General features: G+C 44.6%; 2 protein-coding genes across 4 annotated transcripts; both read left to right on the top strand.

Annotated features, from left to right (window-relative positions):
• The first annotated feature begins 202 nt into the window (after window positions 1-202).
• On the top strand, window positions 203-21,397 carry LOC133472149 (oocyte zinc finger protein XlCOF19-like). 3 transcript variants are annotated; one of them, XM_061762591.1, is made up of 5 exons: window positions 203-686; window positions 1,636-1,707; window positions 5,925-6,284; window positions 18,891-18,987; window positions 21,259-21,397. In XM_061762591.1, the coding sequence occupies exons 3-5, from the start codon at window positions 5,954-5,956 to the stop codon at window positions 21,299-21,301; spliced, it is 471 nt and encodes a 156-aa protein (XP_061618575.1). In that variant the 5' UTR covers window positions 203-686; window positions 1,636-1,707; window positions 5,925-5,953; the 3' UTR covers window positions 21,302-21,397. The 3 variants fall into 3 exon arrangements, with proteins under 3 accessions (XP_061618575.1, XP_061618582.1, XP_061618566.1); XM_061762598.1 differs by lacking the exon at window positions 1,636-1,707; XM_061762582.1 differs by lacking the exons at window positions 203-686; window positions 1,636-1,707; window positions 5,925-6,284 and adding an exon at window positions 6,426-6,974.
• LOC133472166 (oocyte zinc finger protein XlCOF6.1-like) lies at window positions 21,308-22,914 on the top strand. The gene has a single exon (XM_061762611.1). It carries the CDS (start codon window positions 21,308-21,310, stop codon window positions 22,259-22,261), a length of 954 nt encoding a protein of 317 aa, XP_061618595.1. The 3' UTR covers window positions 22,262-22,914.
• The last annotated feature ends 83 nt before the right edge of the window (window positions 22,915-22,997 follow it).

Genomic DNA, 22,997 nt, shown 5'->3' with positions numbered 1-22,997 from the left:
ACAGATCGACCTTCAGCATGTTTTATGGCTTGCTAGCGGCTTTAATGCTCGAAACAAAGCCAATCCTGAGCTTCTGCTTGGAATTTGTGCGGACCTCATTACGCGTCTTTTTCAAACTTCATACACTAAAGAGCTTTGTGCTTTGCACGTGTTTCCCATGTCGCAATCAAAAAACGGGGATTGCAATATATAACTCATGTTTCAAAATATGTCTTAAGTCGTCTGATTTAGTTTTTTTGTTTGATCACCTTTTTACTGTTCGCTGTCCTTTTTCATTATTTCCTCTATTTCTCGAAGGAGTCTTTGTTGGCAGTACAATGTATTCTGTCCAAGTGGACTAGCCGTAGATGGTTAGCTGGTTGGCTACACATCCAACAACAAAGACGATTTAATGTTGTTATCAAATCGCTTTATTGCGTACATTACGGCGCTGTTTGCTCTCTAACCCGACCATTGTATTCCATATAATTGTTGAACATCACTACTTCCTCTCGTTTCGGATAAACTCGCCGTGCAGTTTGACGAGTTTCAAGCTAGCTTAGCTTGCTAGCTGGTTGCGAACAAAGAGACGCGGAAGGAAGCCAGCAAAACACATCGAGGAACTTTCTCGAACAAAAACAACGTGCGAAAATGTCAACCACTGGACGCTAGTTTCCAGAAGACGCAAGTATTATTACGCAGAGCAGGTTTGTCCACGTATCTAATTTACATGTTAATATATCTCTATCATAATTTTTTAAAATGTGAGAGACCCCACACATGACGAGCAACTAATGCCCATTTCACAGCTATTACAAATGTGTCACTGTGGTTTACTGGAGATGAGCTACACGGCACACTACACATTTAATTAGCAACGTCACAAGATTTCCCCAAAATGACAGTCTGCCAAACTTCAGGTCTGGTTGGAATGCCCACTTCAACCTGAGTACATCGCACCAACAATGTTGAAAATCAGATGATGGATTCCAGAGAAATTGAGTTTTTTATTTGTGTCGGAAATAAATTGCCTTTTTGGGGCTCGTTTATGTGTGATATCACCTGGAGAAAATTTGATCAACAACACCTTCAAATTTAAATACAACTATATAACTTAATTATTTCTCAACATATTTAATAGACTTTTTCATTTCATCTTCACCCTTCTCTGATTGGCTGACGAGTTTCAGTTAAAAATATCCGTCAACAAGATGGTACAGGCCAAAATTCAGAGGGGGCTCCAAGTCATATTAACCAGGATGTTTCAAACGGCGTCACCTGCCCTAAAAACTCCACTTAAATAACGCAAATGAAATGGAATTCGCCAGAAGAGCTGTGTGGGCAGTCCATTTTTTTTCTTCCTGACTATACAGTCAGGACCATAAATATTGGGACACTGACACAATTGATTTGCATGTAAAAAACCTCAAATTCTGAAAAAAAGTCTGCAGGTAAAGCACATCTTGTTCTTTTAATTTTAAATCCATTGTGGTGGTGTTTAGAGCCCAAAAAAATAAAAACTGTCTCGACGTCCCACTATTTATGGATGTTACTGTATGGAGGACTCCGAAGTGTTTGAAGTGGTCATTCCATGTTTTTTAGAAAATTCAACACAGATGGCGACGACTTTTCATGTTGCTACTATGTCTGTTGTAGTATCAAGACTGAACTGTCAGAGGTAGCACGGTGCCACAGGGCATGTACGCGCCTGGACTACAAAGTACAAAGGTAAATAGGATAACTTGGCACAGTGGGGATAAAAACTTCTCTCCACACAAGTTAGTTTCCCTCCTTTAATAACTTGTATAGTGCTCATACTAATAAGTAAAAACAGATAAATTAATACAAATCACTGCACACAGCTGTGCTTCAAGGTAGTCTGACAACATTACAAAAAATGAAAAAAATACACCTTACTTGTACGTGTTTTGTCAGATTAGATAGAGATATTTTGAACAGCAGAAGCTGTTTTTTTTTAGGTTGCTAGACAACGCATTGACCCAAAAATATTTTCTTTTAGCTGACAACATCAAAATATTTAATAGTTTAATAATTGTCATTCATGCTCACTGGTTCAAAATTCCTCTATTTCGCTGCTGTCTGTTTTTTCTCCGCGTTATAAGTCGTCAAGATCAATCAAGAGCTCAACTACTTTTGACTTAACCTGTTTTTGTGTACATCTTCTTTTATGTCGCGTCGTCATCCGCAGACATTAACAAAAGCCACAAGCCTATTTTGACAAAGTAAGGAAGTAGAAAGCAGATGTTTTCAAATGTAGTGAGTAAAAGAAAAAGTTGTCCTAAAAATAAATACAGTACATGTAAAGTACAGATTCCTATTTATTATTTAGAAGTATTTGTACTTCGTTACTCCCCAACATGGCACCAATAGTTGTTGCAGCAGCAGTAGTAGTAGTAGAAGAAATAGTAAACGCTAAGGTTCACCAAGTGGTGCCCTCGGGCAATCACACCTGCATTGGTGTAACTCTGGAAATGACAAAAATGGAAGAAAAAAAACCAAACAAACAAACAAAAAAAAATAGTTCGTCAACAGTCAATTTTGTGCATGTGACCAAACCATAGCATTCGTGGAGACAGGTTATGGAATGACAATGAGATAATTTACCCCAATATATTTTGAGCAAATTTCTTATTTCAGAAGTGTGTATCAAATTAGGCTTCCTCCTGGAAGCCGTCACCTTATCGTGGTGGAGAGGTTTGTGTGTCCCAATGATCCTTGGAGCTAAGTTGCCTGGGGCGTCATGCCCTTGGTAGGGTCACCCATGGCAAACAGGTCCTAGGTGAGGGACCAGACAAAGCACGGCTAAAAGACTCCTATGATGAAAAATATAAGTGGATCGAGGTTTCCCTTGCCCGGACGCGAGTCACCGGGGCCCCCCTCTGGAGCCAGGCCTGGAGGTGGGGCTTGAAGGCGAGTGCCTGGTGGCCGGGCATGCACCCATGGGACCCGGCTGGGCACAGTCCGAAAGGGTAACGTGGGTCCCCCTTCCCATGGGCACACCACCTGTGGGAGGGGCCATAGGGGTCAGGTGCAGTGTGAGCTGAGTGGTGGCTGAAGGATGGGACAATGGCGATCCGATCCCGGGCTACAGAAGCTGGCTCTAGGGACGTGGAACGTCACCTCTCTGGTAGGGAAGGAACCCAAGGTGGTGTGTGAGGTCGAGAAGTTCCGACTAGATATAGTTGGACTCGCCTCCACACACTGCTTGGGCTCTGGTACCAGTCCTCTTGAGAGGGGTTGGACTCTTCCACTCTGGAGTAGGCCCACTGTGACAGGCGCCGAGTGGGTATACTTATTGCTACCTGCGCCTGTACGTTGGGGTTCACGAGAGGGTAGCCTCCCTCCGCCTTCGGGTGGGGGGGATGGGTCCTGACCGTTGTTTGTGCCTATGCACCAAATAGCAGTTCAAAGTACCCACTCTTTTGGAGTCCTTAGAGGAGGTGCTGGAGAGTGCTCCCGCTGGGGACTCCATCGCTCTGCTGGGCGACTTCAATGGATTGTCCATAATGAACACCATATTCAAGCATAAGAGTGCACTTGGCACCAGGACACCCTAGGTTGTAGTTCGATGATCGAATTTGTGGTCGTGTCATCGGACTTGCGGCCGCATGTCTTGGACACTCGGGTGAAGAGACAGGCGGAGCTGTCAACTGATCACCACCTGGTGGTTAGTTGGCTCTGATGGTGGGGGAAGATGCCGGTCTGACATGGCAGGCCCAAACGTATTGTGAAGGTCTGCTGGGAACATCTGGCAGAATCCCCTGTCAGAAGGAGTTTCAACTCCCACTCCAACAGAATTTTGCTCATGTTCCGGGGGAAGCGGGGGACATCGAGTCCGAATGGAGCATGTTCCACGCCTCCATTGCTGAGGCGGCCAACTGGAGCTGTGGCCTGTAGTGGCGGCAATCCCCGAACCCATTGGTGGACACCAACGGTGAGGGATGCCGTCAAGCTGAAGAAGGAGTCCTATCGGGCCTTCTTGGCCTGTGGGACTCCTGAGGCAGCTGATGGGTACCGGCTGGCCAAGCACAATGCAGCTTTGGTGGTCGCTGAAGCAAAAACTCGAGCATGGGAGGAGTTCGGTGAGGCCATGAAGAAAGACTTCCGGACGGCTTCGAGGAAATTGTGGTCCACCAGCCGGCGTCTCAGGAAGGAGAAGCAGTGCACCATCAAGACTATGTATAGTGGGGATGGGGCGCTGCTGACCTCGACTCAGGACGTTGTGAGTCGGTGGGGAGAATACTTCGAAGACCTGCTCAATTCCACCGACATGCCTTCCCATGAGGAAGCAGAGTCTGGGGTCTCTGAGGCTGGGTCTCCTATCTCTGGGGTTGAGGTCACCTAGGTGATTAAAAAGCTCCTCGATGGCAAGGCCCCGGGGGTGGATGAGATTCGCCCGGAGTTCCTAAAGGTTCTGGATGTTGTGGGGCTGTCCTCGTTGACACGCCTCTGCAACTTCGTGTGGACATCGGGGACAGTGCCTCTGGATTGGCAGACTGGGGTGGTGGTCCCCTTTTTTAAGAAGGGGGACCGGAGGGTGTGTTCCAACTACAGGGGGATCACACTCCTCTGCCTCCCTGGTAAGGTCTATTCGGGGGTGCTGGAGTGGAGAGTCCGTCGGGAAGTCAAATCTCAGATTCAGGAGGAGCAGTGTGGTTTTCGTCATGGCTGTGGAACAGGGGACCAGCTCTACACCATCGGCAGGGTCCTTGAGGGTGCATGGGAGTTTGCCCAACCAGTCTACATGTGTTTTGTGGACTTGGAGAAGGCATTCGACCGTGTCCCTTGGAGAGTCCTGTGGGGAGTGCTCCCACATCCCAAAAACATGCATTAATTGGAGACTCTAAATTGCCCGTAGGTGTGAATGTGAGTGCGGATGGTTGCTTGTTTGTATGTGCCCTGCGATTGGCTGGGAACCAGTTCAGGGTGTACCCCGCCTCCTGCCCGATGACAGCTGGGATAGGCTCCAGCACGCCCGCGACCCTAGTGAGGAGAAGAGGCTCAGAAAATGGATGGATGGATGGATGGATGGATGGATGGAACGCAGTTTATTTGTGTCCAGCAGCAGCACCAGCTTCTGTCAGCTTCTAGATTAGCTCTTGTTCCGTTGCACATCACGATCATGAAGTCTGTGGCTCGGTCCAACTCAGTGTCGCCCACACTCATAATTTATTTTGATTCTATTAATTCAATTTCAGTTATATACCTGTAGCGCCATTTAACAATGGAAGATGTCAAGGTACTTTATCTGTGGAGCAGATACAGAAGTATGCTCCTCACAGATTAAGAGACCAACTGAACCCCACATGAGCAAGGACTAGAAGGCAAGGAAAAACTCCAGACCCCAGAATCAATGTGGGGGAGCCGTCCGCGTTGACCGTTTGGGTTGACATTGGGCAACAGAGGAGAGGGACAGTAGACTGAGAGATACTGTAGGATTAGGAAACAATGTGTACTGTATGAATTGTACAGTATTAGCAATAATAATGTTATTGGAGTTAATGACACATGGATTTGCGAGCATAAATATTGAACAGATTCGACATTTATGATTGGTGGCCTAACCATTTTCTGAACAGATTGGGGAGAACAAATGACTCTTAACACACTTTACACAACTAGATAATCGCTCAGTGTTGCTGTTTTGACTTGTTGCTTTAGAAACCTTTTGTAAATAGCATTTATTTCCCTTTTTCATTATTGTGCATGCCTTTTAAATCTCTTGCACTGGTCTTTTGCTGCTTTATAGCATTTATTTCCCTTTTTCATTATTGTGCATGCCTTTTAAATCTCTTGCACTGGTCTTTTGCTGCTTTAACTACTGAAATTCCCTGCTGTGGGATTAGTAGTCTTATCTTGATTTATCCTAATTTTCAAATTTGAATCGTCTTGAGGATGATACATTGTTTTTCTAATCATTCCAGTTTAACATCGCACCGTCCAAACCCCAACAATGGAGGACCTCGGTGGGATCAGACCTGCAAAAAGTTCTAGTAAAATCAACCTTCCCCCTGAGCCTGAGGAGCTGGAAACATACCACATTAAAGAGGAGGCAGATGAACACAGCATTAGTCAAGGGGGAGTGCAGTTTCCAGGAATGGACTTCCCGGTGATTCGTGTCATTGTGAAGAGTGAAGACAATGAAGACGAGCCTCTTTCCTCACAGCATCATCACATTCAACGTGAGAAGAGAAGATCCCAAGCAGACAGCCTAATAAAACCACTATCAGATCATGATGACACGACATCACACTCTCCTGAGACTGATGATGAACACGCTAAAAGTGAAGTGAAATGCCGCACTGACAAAACACGCTTGACATGTTCTGAATGTGACAAAACATTTGTCAACAAGAGAAATCTGAAAAGGCACATGAGGATTCACACAGGAGAGAAACCGTTTGTGTGCTCATTTTGCGGTAAGGGATTATCTGAAATGACAACTTTGATCGCACACACAAGAACGCACACTGGAGAAAAACCATTTCCCTGCTCAGTTTGTAACACAGGTTTCCGAGTGCGTGCACTGTTGGTTAAACACATGAGAACACACACTGGGGAAAAACCTTATTCTTGTCCAATTTGTGACAGAAGATTCTCCCGAAAGGAATCCATGATAACACACACCCAAACACACACAGGTGAGAAACCTTTTGCCTGCTCAGTATGTGGCCAAAGATTCTCACGAAAGGGAAATTTGAGAACACACTCAAGAACACACACCGGAGAGAAGCCATTTTCCTGCACTGTCTGCAACGCTAATTTCCGAGTTCAGTCTGGTTTGGTTCAGCACATGAGAACGCATACAGGAGAGAAACCTTTTGCCTGCTCAGAATGTGGCAAAAGATTCACTCAAAGGACAAATCTGATAACACACTCAAGATCACACACAGGAGAAAAGCCTTTTACCTGCTCAATCTGCCACACAAGCTTTAGTTATCATTCTTCTTTGAATAATCACATGAGAACACACAGTAAGTAACAATGTCTTTGTCAAGTTTGTGTGATAACTATTTATAAGTGTTCTGTAATTGTTGTGAGAGGTCACTTTTTTCCATGTCACGGTAGTGACTTATAAAACCCAAGGTGAGCGTAGATACTGTGTACATTAACTACTGTAAGTGGAAGTGAATTGATTAAATACAGTGCCCCACCTAACCACCCACCCCCCACAGCCCCCCTCCCACCCATTAGCAGGGGATAGGGACCAGGCCAGACCGCAAACTGAATAAATTGGCTACATGACCGGTATTCAAATTGCAATTAAACAATTTTTTTTTAAACCCCCAAATTTCTTGAATAGGTAAGGACTAAGCACTAATAAGTAATAAATAAAAAAACAACATGAAAAATGAAAAACAAATGGAAAAATTACACACAAAAATAATCATCGAATAGGTGAATATCTGGGTGCTCAACAGCAACTATGCGGGGTCCACTGTATTTTTGTATTATACATGGAGGCTGCTAAAATATGCTGTGATGTATTAAACAGTGTTGCATTATACAACCCCAATTCCAATGAAGTTGGGACGTTGTGTTAAACATAAATAAAAACAGAATACAATGATTTGCAAATCATGTTCAACCTATATTTAATTGAATACACTACAAAGACAAGATATTTAATGTTCAAACTGATAAACTTTATTGTTTTTAGCAAATAATCATTAACTTTGAATTTTTTGGCTGCAACACGTTCCAAAAAAGATGGGACTGGGTCATGTGTACCACTGTTACATCACCTTTTCTTTTAACAACATTTAATAAACGTTTTGGGAACTGAGAGAACTAACGTTTGGGAACTAATTGTTGAAGCTTTGTAGGTGGAATTCTTTCCCATTCTTGCTTGATGTACAGCTTCAGCTGTTCAACCGTCTGGGGTCTCCGTTGTCATATTTTACGCTTCATAATGCGTCACACATTTTCAATGGGAGACAGGTCTGGACTGCAGGCAGGCCAGTCTAGTACCCACACTCTTTTACTACGAAGCCATGCTGTTGTAACACGTGCAGAATGTGGTTCGGCATTGTCTTGGTGAAATAAGCAGGGGCGTCCATGAAAAAGACGTTGCTTGGATGGCAGCATATGTTTCTCCAAAACCTGTATGTACCTTTCAGCATTAATGGTGCCTTCACAGATGTGTAAGTTACCCATGCCATTGGCACTAACACAGCCCCATACCATCACAGATGCTGGCTTTTGAACATTGCGTCCATAACAGTCCGGATGGTTCTTTTCCTCTTTGGCCCGGAGGACACAACGTCCACAATTTCCAAAAACAATTTGAAATGTGGACTCGTCCGACCACAGAACACTTTTCCACTTTGCATCAGTCCATCTTAGATGAGCTCGGGCCCAGAGAAGCCGGCGACATTTCCTGGTGTTGTTGATAAATGGCTTTTGCTTTGCATAGTAGTTTCAAGTTGCACTTACGGATGTCGCGACAAACTGTATTTACTGACATTGGTTTTCTGAAGTTTTCTGAGCCCATGTGGTGATATCCTTCACATTGATGTCGGTTTTTGATGCAGTGCCGCCTGAGGGATCGAAGGTCACGGGCATTCAAAGTTGGTTTTCGGCCTTGCCGCTTACATGCAGTGATTTCTCCAGATTCTCGGAACCTTTTGATGATATTATGGACCGTAGATGATGAAATCCCTAAATTCCTTGCAATTGTACATTGAGGAACATTGTCCTTAAACTGTTCGACTATTTTCTCACGCACTTGTTCACAAAGAGGTGAACCTCGCCCCATCTTTGCTTGTGAATGACTGAGCAATTCAGGGAAGCTCCTTTTATACCCAATCATGGCACCCACCTGTTCCCAATTAGCCTATTCACCTGTGGGATGTTCCAAACAGGTGTTTGATGAGAATTTCTCAACTTTCTCAGTCTTTTTTGCCACCTGTCCCAGCTTTTTGGGAATGTGTTTCAGCCATAAAATTCAAAGTTAATGATTAATTGCTAAAAACAATAAAGTTTATCAGTTTGAACATTAAATAGCTTGTCTTTGTAGTGTATTCAATTAAATATAGGTTGAACATGATTTTCAAATCATTGTATTCTGTTTTGATTTATGTATAACACAACGTCCCAACTTCATTGGAATTGGGGTTGTACATAAGTATTCACACCCTTGGCTTAATATTTGGTGAAGCACCTTTGGCAGCAATCACAGCCTCAAGTCTTCTTGGGTATGTCTATACAAGCTTGCCACACTTCTTTTGGGGCATTTTCTCCCATTCTTCTCTGCAGATCCAACACAACGTACCAACTTCATTGGAATTGGGTTGTACTTCCTTTACTGTATCATATTCTTGATGGCGGAAAACAAATTTCAGTTGCCTGATTTCTCATTTGACATCTTGTTAAAATGAAAATGTTTGTCAAGACAGTGACTGAGACTCAGAATCTGACACAATACAGTATATGAAACTTGTGTAATCATTACTGTATTTAATATAAATGTATCACAAATCAATAAAGTCTTCAGTATTTTATCCTAGAATATATGACAAATGAATACATTGACTTATTCCTTTAAAAAATATATATCTCAGAATCAGAATCAGAATCATCTTTATTTGCCAAGTATGTCCAAAAAAACACACAAGGAATTTGTCTCCGGTAGTTGGAGCCGCTCTAGTACGACAACAGGCAGTCAATTTACAGAACACTTTGGAGACAGAAAGACATTGACAAAAAAAAAAAAGACAGTCACTGAGCAGTAAAGGGTTGCTTGTTATCTGGTAATGCTGTACTATATACAGAAATGTGTGTGTGTGTAATATAAAGCATATGTTTTCTATATGTGTGTCATAATTTAGTAAACAGGATTAACAAATTCTTCGTGTCCATCTTAACTGGTATCGGTTCACTGTAAAGTAGTGGTTCTTAACCTTGTTGGAGGTACTCTGAACCCCACTAGTTTCATATGCACATTCACGGAACCCTTCTCAATTTGGAAAAAAAATAGGGATACGGCAGAACACTAATATCAAAGGTATCTGTACTCCTGTGTCAGAACGCGAATGATATCCTTCTTTATTTACAAGAACCCAAGGCATCACTTCAAACAGTTTTTAACCTCATTAAGACATTTTCGCAAATATCAGAATATGCTATCAATTGGTCAAAATCAGTAAGACTCCCTATAACAAACTAACTCATGGAATCCTACGGACCAAAATCCAAACTTTCCTATTCCGACAGGGAATATCAAATATCTCGGCATAAATATCTCAGCAAAACCTACAGAGTTAAATAATCTAAATGATAGACCTTTACTGGAATTTTTTTTTGATGATTTAAAACATTGTCACAGCCTCTATATCTCACTTTTAGGGCGTATAGCTACAGTAAAAATGCTACCCTTCAGAAAGGTAGAACAGAAGGGGGACTTGACACACCCAACTTCAAACACTATTACTTAGCTAGTCAAATACAGTACCTCATTAAATGCCATCCATCCATCCATTTTCTGTACCGCTTGTCCTCACTAGATGATGCATGCATGTGGTATTGAAATTATTCATTCATTTTCCGTACTACTCTTCACTAGGGTCGCGGGTGTGCTGGAGCCTATCCCAGCTATCTTCGGGCGAGAGGTGGGGTACACCCTGAACTGGTCGCCAGCCTATCAAATCGCAGGGCACACAAACAAACAACCATTCACACTCACATTCACACCGACGGGCAATTTAGAGTCTTCAATCAACCTAACACGCATGTTTTTGGGATGTGGGAAGAAACTGGAGTACCCGGAGAAAACCCACGCAGGCATGGGGAGAACATGCAAACTCCACACAGGCGGGGCCGGGCTTTGAACCCCAGTCCTCAGAACTGTGAGGCAGATGTGCAAACCAGTCGCCCAACGTGTCTCCCTCATTAAATGGTTACATCGAAATGTTGAACAACAATCTTAGCTGGAACTTGAACAGACTGCAATAGCACCAAACTTTCAGACCTCCCATTATCAGCACAAGTCTAAAACGCCACAATCCGATTATTGCTGCCACTTTATCATCTTGGTGGAAAAGTCTAGAAAGCACACAATCTCAGTCAGCACCATATAATTTCTCCCCAATCTGGCACAATCCCGATTTTGAGATTCACAAAATACCATTTACTTCAGCACATGGGAACAAAGTGGAATTGACCGCCTATATCACTTATTCAAAAATAAGGCATTCATGTCACATGAAAGCTTATTCCAAGAATTTCAAATTAGGGGTCAGGTGCAGTGCGAGCTGGGCGGTGGCTGAAGGATGGGACCATGGCGATCGGATCCCGGGCTACAGAAGCTGGCTCTTGGGACGTGGAACGTCACCTCTCTGGTAGGGAAGGAACCCAAGCTGGTGTGTGAGGTCGAGAAGTTCCGACTAGATATAGTTGGACTCGCCTCCACACACTGCTTGGGCTCTGGTACCAGTCCTCTTGAGAGGGGTTGGACTCTCTTCCACTCTGGAGTAGGCCCACTGTGACAGGCGCCGAGCAGGTGTGGGTATACTTATTGCTACCCGGCTCGGCGCCTGTACGTTGGGGTTCACGAGAGGGTAGCCTCCCTCCGCCTTCGGGTAGGGGGGGGGGTGGGTCCTGACCGTTGTTTGTGCCTATGCACCAAACAGCAGTTCAAAGTACCCACTCTTTTGGAGTCCTTAGAGGAGGTGCTGGAGAGTGCTCCCGCTGGGGACTCCATCGTTCTGCTGGGCGACTTCAATGGATTGTCCATAATGAACACCATATTCAAGCATAAGAGTGCACTTGGCACCAGGACACCCTAGGTCGTAGTTCGATGATCGAATTTGTGGTCGTGTCATCGGACTTGCGGCCGCATGTCTTGGACACTCGGGTGAAGAGACGGGGGGAGCTGTCAACTGATCACCACCTGGTGGTGAGTTGGCTCTGATGGTGGGGGAAGATGCCGGCTGGCCAAGCGCAAAGCAGCTTTGGTGGTTGCTGAAGCAAAAACTCGAGCATGGGAGGAGTTCGGTGAGGCCATGAAGAAAGATTTCCGGACGGCTTCGAGAAAATTCTGGTCCACCAGCCGGCCTCTCAGGAGGGAGAAGCAGTGCACCATCAAGACTATGTATAGTCGGGATGGGGTGCTGTTGACCTCGACTCAGGACGTTGTGAGTCGGTGGGGAGCATACTTCAAAGACCTCCTCAATTCCACCGACATGCCTTCCCATGAGGAAGCAGAGTCTGGGGTCTCTGAGGCTGGCTCTCCTATCTCTGGGGTTGAGGTCACATAGGTGATTAAAAAGCTCCTCGATGGCAAGGCCCCGGGGGTGGATGAGATTCGCCCGGAGTTCCTAAAGGTTCTGGATGTTGTGGGGCTGTCCTCGTTGACACGCCTCTGCAACTTCGTGTGGACATCGGGGACAGTGCCTCTGGATTGGCAGACTGGGGTGGTGGTCCCCTTTTTTAAGAAGGGGGACCGGAAGGTGTGTTCCAACTACAGGGGGATTACACTCCTCAGCCTCCCTGGTAAGGTCTATTCGGGGGTGCTGGAGTGGAGAGTCCGTCGGGAAGTCAAATCTCAGATTCAGGAGGAGCAGTGTGGTTTTCGTCATGGCCGTGGAACAGGGGACCAGCTCTACACCATCGGCAGGGTCCTTGAGGGTGCATGGGAGTTTGCCCAACCAATCTACATGTGTTTTGTGGACTTGGAGAAGGCATTCGACCGTGTCCCTTGGAGAGTCCTGTGGGGAGTGCTCCCACATCCCAAAAACATGCATTAATTGGAGACTCTAAATTGCCCGTAGGTGTGAATGTGAGTGCGGATGGTTGCTTGTTTGTATGTGCCCTGCGATTGGTTGGCAACCAGTTCAGGGTGTACCCCGCCTCCTGCCCGATGACAGCTGGGATAGGCTCCAGCACGCCCGCGACCTTAGTGAGGAGAAGCGGCTCAGAAAATGGATGGATGGATGGATGGATGGAACGCAGTTTATTTGTGTCCAGCAGCAGCACCAGGTTCTGTCAGCTTCTAGATTAGCTCTTGTTCCGTTGCACATCACGATCATGAAGTCTGTGGCTCGGTCCAACTCAGTGTCGCCCACACTCAATTTATTTTGATTCTATCAATTCAATTTCAGTCATATACCTGTAGCGCCAATTAACAATGGAAGATGTCAAGGTACTTTATCTGTGGAGCAGATAGAGAAGTATGCTCCTCACAGATTAAGAGACCAACTGAACCCCACATGAGCAAGGACTAGAAGGCAAGGAAAAACTCCAGACCCCAGAATCAATGTGGGGCAGCCGTCCGCTTTGACCGTTTGGGTTGACATTGGGCAACAGAGGAGAGGGACAGTAGACAGAGAGATACTCTAGGATTAGGAAACAATGTGTACTGTATGAATTGTACAGTATTAGCAATAATAATGTTATTGGAGTTAATGACACATGGAGGCTGCGTAAAACGTAAATTAAAACAAAATACAACGATTTCCAAATTATTTTCAATCTATTCAGTTGAATACACTACAAATACAAGACAAATACAAATACACTTGTTTTGTTGTTGCAAATATTCATTCATTCATTCATTTTCCATTCTGCTTATCATTACTAGGGTTGCAGGTGTGCTGGAGCCTATCCCAGCTAACTTTGGGCGTGAGGCAGGCTCTCAAGCATTTTCTATTCAATTCCAATACTCTGGAATTCCCTACCCACGGATATTAGAGCTGCTACCTCAATAGAAATGTTTAAATCTGGATTTAAGATTTTTTTTCACTCTTTGGCATTTAGTTAAAGTACACGTAGGCCTGTTTTACTGCCGCTTGCCATATCTCAGAATCAGAATCAGAATCAGAATCATCTTTATTTGCCAAGTATGTCCAAAACACACAAGGAATTTGTCTCCGGTAGTTGGATCCGCTCTAGTACAACAGACAGTCAATTTACAGAACACTTTGGCGACATAAAGACATTGACAAAAAACAATTGTGCAAAAAGATGCAGAGTCCTCTAGCACTTAGAGCAGTTCGAATGGCTAATATCGCAATAGTCCGGTGCACTGAGACTTCAAGGAGTGTATGCCGTTTAAAGTGACGAGTAGTGCGATAATCTGGGACAATGGTTGTGCAAATGTTACAGATACTCCTCAATCAGTGTGCAAATGGAGCAGATGCTACTCTGGCATGAGTGGCCAGTATATGCAAATAGTGCAGCACGGCGAGACAACTACAGTGAGTGCACGAGTAATACATAATTGGCCCCACAGAAATGTGACAACGAACTCAAGTCAAAAAATTGCCAGCTTGTTGTAATGGAATTATAAATTAGCTGTTTAAGAAGTTGATTGCAAGAGGGAAGAAGCTGTTGGAATGTCTACTAGTTCTAGTTTGCATTGATCGGATGCGCCTACCTGAGGGAAGGAGCTGGAAGAGCTGGTGACCGGGGTGGGGAGGGTCCGAGAGGATTTTGCATGCCCTTGTCTTAGTTCTGGCAGCGTGCAAGTCCTCAAGGGTGGGTAGGGGGGTACCGACAATCCTTTCAGCAGTTTTGATTTTCCGTTGCAGACGGAGTTTGTCCTTTTTTGTAGCAGCACCAAACCAGACTGTGATGGAAGAACACAGTACTGATTCAATGACTGCTGTGTAGAACTGCCTCAACAGCTCCGGTGGCAGGCCGTGCTTTCTCAGAAGCCGCAGGAAGTACATCCTCTGCTGGGCCTTTTTGAGGACGGAGTTGATGTTGGTCGCCCACTTCAGGTCCTGGGAGATTGTAATTCCCAGGAACTTGAAGGTCTCGACGGTTGACACAAGGCAGCTGGACAACGTGAGGGGCAGCTGTGGCGAAGGATGCCTCCTGAAGTCCACGATCATCTCTACAGTCTTGAGCGTGTTCAGCTCCAGGTTGTCTCGGCCGCACCACAGCTCCAGCCGCTCCGCTTCCTGTCGATATGCAGACTCATCACCGTCCTTGATGAGGCCGATGACAGTGGTGTCATCTGCAAACTTCAGGAGTTTGACAGTCGGGTTCGCTGAGGTGCAGTCGTTCGTGTAGAGAGAGAAGAGCAGCGGAGAGAGGACACAACCTTGGGGCGCCCCAGTGCTGATGCTGCGTGTGGATGAGGTGGCCTCCCCCAGCCTGACCTGCTGTGTCCTGCCCGTCAGAAAGCTGTAAATCCACTGGCAGATGGCAGGTGAGACGCTGAGCTGGAGAAGCTTGGATGAAAGGAGTTCAGGGATGATGGTGTTGAACGCTGAGCTGAAGTCGACGAACAGGATCCTCGCGTAGGTCCCTGCACTGTCGAGGTGTTCTAGGATGAAGTGCAGTCCCATGTTGACTGCATCATCCGCAGATCTGTTCGCTTGGTAGGCAAACTGCAGGGGGTCCAGCAGGGGACCTGTGACACTCTTGAGGTGGTCCAGCACAAGACGTTCAAAGGACTTCATGACCACAGATGTCAAAGCGACAGGCCTGTAGTCATTCAGACCCGAGATTGCAGGTTTCTTGGGGACTGGGATGATGGTGGAGCGTTTGAAACAGGATGGAACTTCGCACAGTTCCAGAGATCTGTTGAAGATCTGAGTGAAGACTGGAGCGAGCTGGTCCACGCAGACTTTGAGGCAGGATGGGGACACATGGTCCGGGCCTGCTGCTTTGTTAATCTTTTGTTGTTTGAAGATGCGTCTCACATCCTGTTCATGGATGGTTAACGCAGAGGTCAGAGCTGTGATTGTGGTCGCGGGTGCGGCCGGGTTGGTGTGTGGTGTGAAACTGTCCTTTTCAAATTTGCAGTAGAAGGTATTCAAGTCGTTGGCTAGTGTGCTATTGTTCTCAGCTTGGGGGGATTGTCGCTTGTAATTAGTCAGCGATTGGAATGCATGCCAGACTGATTTAGAGTCGTTTGCGCTAAACTGTTTTTCCAACTTTGCTGTATAGATACTCTTTGCAATGTTAATTTGCAATGTCAGCTGGTTTCTAGCTCGATTATACAGGGCCCTGTCCCCGCTCCGATATGCATCCTCCTTAGCTTGGCGAAGCTGCTTAAGTTTAGCAGTGAACCACTGCTTATTGTTGTTGAATGTGCGAAATGATTTTGTTGGTACACAGACCTCTTCACAGAAACTGATACAGGATGTGACAGTGTCCGTATATTCATCCAGGCTGCCAGCTGAATTTTCAAAGACACTCCAGTCTGTGCAGTCTAAACAGCTTTGAAGTTCCATCTTGGCTTCATTTGTCCACTTTTTGACTGTTTTCACTGTAGTCTTCGCACATTTAAGTTCTTGCCTGTACGTCGGTATTAAGTGAATTAAGCAGTGATCAGACGAGCCCAAGGCTGCACGAGGTATAGCACGGTATGCGTTTTTTTACCGTAGTGTAGCAGTGGTCTAAAGTATTATTTTCCCTGGTAGGACAGTCGATGTGCTGCTTGTATTTAGGGAGTTTGTGGTTGAGTTTAGCTTTGTTAAAGTCCCCGAGAATAATGAGGGGTGAGTCGGGGTGTTTTTTTTCAATTTCGTTGACTTGATCGGCGAGCGTTAGCAATGCGGCGTTCGTGTTAGCTTGAGGCGGGATGTAGGCTGCAGTCAGGATGAATGATGCGAACTCACGTGGCGAGTAGAATGGTTTACAGTTTAAGAATAGCGACTCCAAATGCGGGCTGCAGTGTGTGCTGAGCACCGTGACGTCCGTACACCATTTTTTGTTGATATAGAGGCATATCCCGCCACCCTTTGTTTTCCCCGATGATTCCATGTCGCGGTCTGCTCGATGAATGTGGAAACCGGGAAGCATAACGGCGCCATCAGGTACAGCGTCGCAGAGCCAGGTCTCCGTGAAGCACATGGCCGCGGAACGTCCGAAGTCTTTACTGGTCTTTAACAGAAGATGAAGCTCGTCTATTTTGTTGGGTAGGGAGCGTACATTCGCGAGGTGGATCGACGGGAACGGCAATCTGTGTCCTCTCTTGCGGAGTTTCACCTGAATGCTGGCTCGCTTCCCTCTGTGGCGCCGCTTCCGTCTCCATGCGCCGAAAACCGCGGATGCCGCTCCGGTGAGTAACTCGGGGAAAAAAATGAGTGGATATTCGAAAGTTGGTGACAGAAAGTCCGGAGTAGACTCCTTGATGGTTAGCAGGTCTCCCCTTGTGTAAGTGAGTCGTGTAAGGTCTCCAAAGACGGACGAAAAACACAAAAACAAAGACAATACTAGAGAGCGCGTTACCGAGGCGACCACACTGGTAGGCGCCATCTTGGTCCTCCCCCCTCCTGTCCTGCTCGGAGAGAGGGCTAGGTGACGTTGACTGAATCTGAGGCTTTTGCTGTTTGGGTTCTGTACCGACCACCTGGGACGAGATCTGAGGTGGACCACTTCACTGGAGTCATTGCTATGGAGGATTCTGCTCCGACTCACCGGGCCAGGTCCTGAGGCAGAATCACTTTCCCGAAGGCGTCTACCTGCAGCTCCTCTTCTCTTTAAATTGACTTTTATGCCATTTTAATGAACATTGTACAGCACCATACTATGTGATATGTGTTGCCTGCTTGACATCCATTGCAGCCTGGTCATTCTGGAAGGGGGATCTGCCAATCTGCGGTCCCTTTCCAGTGTTGTCTTTTTTCCCAAAATTGAGTTTTCAGTTTTTCCTTGCCGGATTGGGGGGTTTAGATTAGGGGATGTCATCAATCTTTGCCAACTATGGGCCTGTGAAGCTCGTTGAGACTCTTTTGGGGCTATACGGATAAACTTGAACTGACTTGACTTGAGTTGTTCACCAAGTGGTGAACCTCGCCCCATCCTTGTTTGTGATCAACTGAGCCTTTTGCAGATGCTTATTTTATACCCAATAATGACACTCACCCATTTCCTATTGACCAGTTCAGCTCTGGAATGTTCCAACCAGGTATTTTTGGAGCAGTTATCATATTTACCCCAGTCTTTTGTTGCCCAATATGCCACAGGCATCAAATTCAAAATTAGAGAATATTTGCACAAAAAACAAAAACGTTCATCAGTTTGAACATTAAATATCTTGTCTTTGTAGTGTATTCAATTGAAAACAGGTTAAAAATATTTTTTTAAATCATTGTATTTTGTTTTGCGGCACGGTGGTCGACTGGTTGGCACGTCTGCCTCACAGTTCTGGGATTCAAATCCCGGCCCCGCCTGTGGGGCACTCCGGTTTCCTTTGTATGTAGGTATGTGTTTCATTCAAGTCAATTATTACATGACATCATGAAATGAATTTCTACTCTTAATTTACCCTTGCTGACACATTCTTAAGATCACTTGGTAATAGACTCTTTCATAACTTTTGTAAATAGGTGCCAGCTACTTCCGAGTGGCAGAAAATACCACTAACCTGAACTAAAACGACGTCAAAACCGGCTTGTGGTCGCACAGTTTTATATTGCCTATATTAAATCGGCGGAACTTGTGGGCGAGGAGGGGAAATCAAGTACATGTCGTACATAGTTGTAAAAAGAATATTGCAATTTTTGCCTTTTTGAACAACCAGGCTTAGTGGAACGAAAGCAGCCAGACAGCAGTTTGTCCAACTGGCGTTGCCGTAGCCAATGCGCTGCACAGCCAACTGCCACAAAACATGGCGATGCTGTTTCTAGGGTTAGGCGTAGCTTTAGCTGTCGTTCAGGATAGAGATGACTCTCAATTCAGTTTTGTGTTTCTGTCTTCTAAGAGAGTAAAGATATTATTAGCGTTCATCTCAACTGGTTCACTTCGGAGCTTCTCTAGCTCAGTTTAGCTTGCTAGCCACTAACAAAGAAACGCAGACGTTAGCAACACATCCCTAATAAGAGATCAGTTGTGAGTGTAAAGTGATGTGATTGGATGAAAATACAGCAGCAGATGTTGCAAAAATTTGCAAAGTTCGCATTCTGAGAACCTAACTGTGGCTGTTGATTATACAGAATACGAGGCGGAACTTTCTCTAACAAACGAGCGACAGCGTCAACTTCCGAACGGACGCATTTTCCCAGAAGCCTCAAGTTGTGTTCCACAGAGCAGGTTTGTTGTTGTCTTTTTTTTCTAACTTTCACTTGTTTAGTAGCTTTCTATGTGATAACGCTTTTCGTAAACGTCACATGGTGTAGTGGTCCACTGGCCTACCGTCTGTGCAGGCAGCATGGCTTTCAGTTCCCACTCTGGCGTAATGAATGGCATTGGTCTTGCACTGTGATCAACTGGCAACCAGATCAGCGCGTGGAGGCAATCTTTACATTAAAGCAAAGTATAATTGCAATTTGATGGAAACGTACAAAATTATGATTTTGAAAACTCATTTCAGTGCCACACACGCATCCCTGAAGTGTGACGACAAAGCAAATGCTTGATGGGTTATTCCTTCCTGGGTTATCACGTCTACTTTCACAATGGAATTCCTATGAGGATCATAAATTGCTTTGTTTGAATTCAACATATTGCAGTCATGTTACCAAATAGATAATTAGTTCTCATACTTTTTCTACCAAGTACCACCATCATGACAAACATTAAAATACTGTAACATAGAAGCGTAAATGTTCATCAAACGTGAGGAAACGGTTTTATGCCTAAAAAGCTTATTTAATATTGTTGTAAGCCACTATACCATTACAATCTCCTCCAAAAGTATTCAAAAGGCAAGGTCAATTCTTTTGTTTTTGTTGTATACTGAAGACATTTTGGTTTCAGATCAAAAGATGAATATGAGACAGTAGTTCAGAATTCCAGCTTTTATTTCATGGTATTTACATTCAGATGTGTTAAACAACTCAAGAGCACCTTTTGTTTGAAGCCACCCACTCTTCCAGTGAGCAAAAGTATTGGAAGATGTGACTGATGGGTGTTTCTAGTTGCTCAGGTGTTGCGTTTTAGATTGATTACTTAAACATTAGATAGTGCATGTTTTTAGCTGGGCGGCACGGTGGACGACTGGTTAGAGCGTCAGCCTCACAGTTCTGAAGACCGGGGTTCAATCCCCGGCCCCGCCTGTGTGGAGTTTGCATGTTCTCCCCGTGCCTGCATGGGTTTTCTCCGGGCACTCCGGTTTCCTCCCACATCCCAAAAAACATGCATGAATTGGAGACTCTAAATTGCCCGTAGGTGTGAATGCGAGTGCAAATGGTTGCTTGTTTGTATGTGCCCTGAGATTGGCCGGCAGCCAGTTCAGGGTGTACCCCGCCTCCTGCCCGATGATAGCTGGGATAGGCTCCAGCACGCCCGCGACCCTAGTGAGGAGAAGCGGCTCAGAAAATGTTTTTAGCTGTGAATACTGCATTTGCTGTTAAGCAAACATGAAGACCATAAAGCTGTCTGTTGGGGAAAAAGCAAACCATTTTGAAGCTGAGAGTAGAGGGAACATTGATGAGTGCTATTGCACAAACATTGGGCATAGCCAATACAACAATTTGGAATGTCCTGAAAAAGAAAGAAACTACTGGTGTACTGAGCAACAGACATCGGACATTTCAGCCAAGGGCATCAACAGCGGTTGATGACAAACATTGTGAGAGCTGTGAAGAAGCACCCAAAGACAGCAGTCAGTAACATCACTCCCAACCTCCACAGGGCAGGGGTGAAGGTATCACAATCCACTGTTCGATGAAGACTTCGAGAGAAGAAATATACAGGCCATACCACAAGATGCAAACCACTCATCAGCAAAAAGAATCAGAAGCCCAGATTGGATTTTGCAAAGTACAGAGATGAACCACAAAGGTTTTGGATTACAGTTTTACGGACTGATGAGACCAAGATTAACCTCTACCAAAGTGATGGAAAGGCTGAACTAAGGAGAAAGAAAGTATCTGCTTATGATCCAAAACACACAAGTAAGGGTTATGCCACCAAATATTAAATGTTATTCAAGTTAATTTAATCATGTATGTTCCAATACTTTTGCTCACTTGAAAAGTGGGTGGCTTCAAACAAAAGGTGCTCTGTCCTGAGTTGTTTAACACATCTAGATGTAAATACCATGAAATAAAAGCTGGAATTCTGAACTTATGTCTCATATTCATTTTTTTTTTTTTTTTTTTTAATCATAAACCCAAATGTCTTCAGTATACAACAAAAACAAAGGAATTGACCTTGCCGGAGGGGACTGTATGTGCAGTTTGAACTTTAACACTGCGCTTAAAAATGGGAGCATGCTCTTAAAGTTAACTACAACTGAACTGTACTTAAAAAATACTGTACATAAAAAGTAAAAAAAAAAAAACTTTTTAAAAATATTTTGATTGTGTTTCATCTATTGTCAATTGTATTTAATTAACTGATTCTTCCACATACCACTAGACGGAGCTGGCTTACCCCTCTTGGTACTCGTACCACACTTTGAGAATCAATGCAAACAATGGAGGAGGGTGGCGGCATCAGGATCTGCTCCATAGAGCTCCCCTGCGTTAAAGAGGAAGAGGAGCAGCACTGCATCAGTCAGGACGGAGAGCACCTTCAAGGGTTAGACTTCCCGGTGATTCGTGTCATTGTGAAGAGTGAAGACGTTGAAGACAAAGGTCAGAGTGAGCACAAAAGAGCGACGGACCCTCCGAGCAGCAGCTCGAGTCAACACATGACAGCAGAAGGTGATGGAGATCACTGCAGAGGATCCAAAGCACACAGCCTCTCAGGTCCACTATCAGATAGTGACGACACAACGTCACACTCTCCTGACACAGACGATGAACACTCCAAAGGGGATGTGAAAAACCCCCTGAAATGTTCTCAGTGTGAGAAAACTTTTGGCCACAAAAAGAATCTGAAAAGACACTTGAGATATCACACGGGGGAAAAGCCATTCGTCTGCACATTCTGCGGTCAAGCATTCTACGAGAAAGCACATTTGACAACACACACGAGAACGCACACTGGCGAAAAGCCATTTTCCTGCTCAATCTGTGACAAAATATTTTGTGATCGCTCAGCGTGGGTTGTTCACCAGAGAACACACACGGGCGAGAAGCCTTTTGCCTGCTCAGTTTGTGGAAAAAGTTTCCCTCGCAGGGAAAATCTAAGAACACACACAAGAACACACACTGGAGAAAAACCTTTTACATGCGTTGTCTGCAAAACGAGTTTTAGTGTTCGTTCCACATTGGTTCAACACATGAGAACACACACGGGTGAAAAACCTTTTGCATGCTCAGATTGTGGTACAAGATTCTCTCAAAAGACACACTTAAAAAATCACACGAGAACACACACAGGGGAAAAACCGTTTACATGCCCATTTTGTGACAAACGTTTCTCTGTCAAGGGAAGTTTGATAACACACATAAGAACACACACTGGAGGGATGTGATGTTCAATCAAAACCCAGAGCATGTTTTTATGAAATATGTAATCAGATAATTTCTTAATAATAATCATTTTAGTCACCTGAGTTACCATTGCACACAATACTTTTAATTGCTATTTATTGGGTATTTACATAAGATTCTATTGTTTTTTTGTAAATGTATTTATCTTACTTCATTTGGCCTGTTGTTGTCGAAAGCAATTGACAACAGATTAACCGATGGAGACTCACTGGACCGTCACCAAAGAATTTGCGACACAGCAATGCCGCTATATGTGAAATACAACTAACTACTATCTCTATTTTTAAGCAAATGTACTTTTGAATTGTCCCATTATTAGTATCTAAACTCTTTGACATACTTTATAATGTAAATGAATACATTCATATTAATACTCAATCATGACATAGTTTATACAGCACTGATTCGACTAGAGAATTGTGCACTCGGTCTGAAATAAAGTTCACAAGCACATGTACATTATGTATCATAGGGATGATGTAATGGATGCTATTACATCATCCACTTTAGAAGCTGATGTCCTCTTTATAAACATTGTAATTTATTAAAGAAGACTTGTGGATTCAAATGGGTTTGATTGCAATAAACTGACGACTGGGATAGACTCCTTTCATACAGCCCCCTCCAAAGGTATTGGGACAGCAAGGTCAATTCCTTTGTTTTTGTTGTATACTGAAGACATTTGGGTTTCAGGTCAAAAGATGGATATGAAACAGA

This window comes from Phyllopteryx taeniolatus, chromosome 2, assembly GCF_024500385.1.
Source record: "Phyllopteryx taeniolatus isolate TA_2022b chromosome 2, UOR_Ptae_1.2, whole genome shotgun sequence".
In the NCBI taxonomy this organism is placed as follows: Eukaryota; Metazoa; Chordata; class Actinopteri; order Syngnathiformes; family Syngnathidae; genus Phyllopteryx; species Phyllopteryx taeniolatus.
Note: the sequence above shows the minus strand (reverse complement) of the source record. Positions and strands in the feature narration are given on the sequence as shown.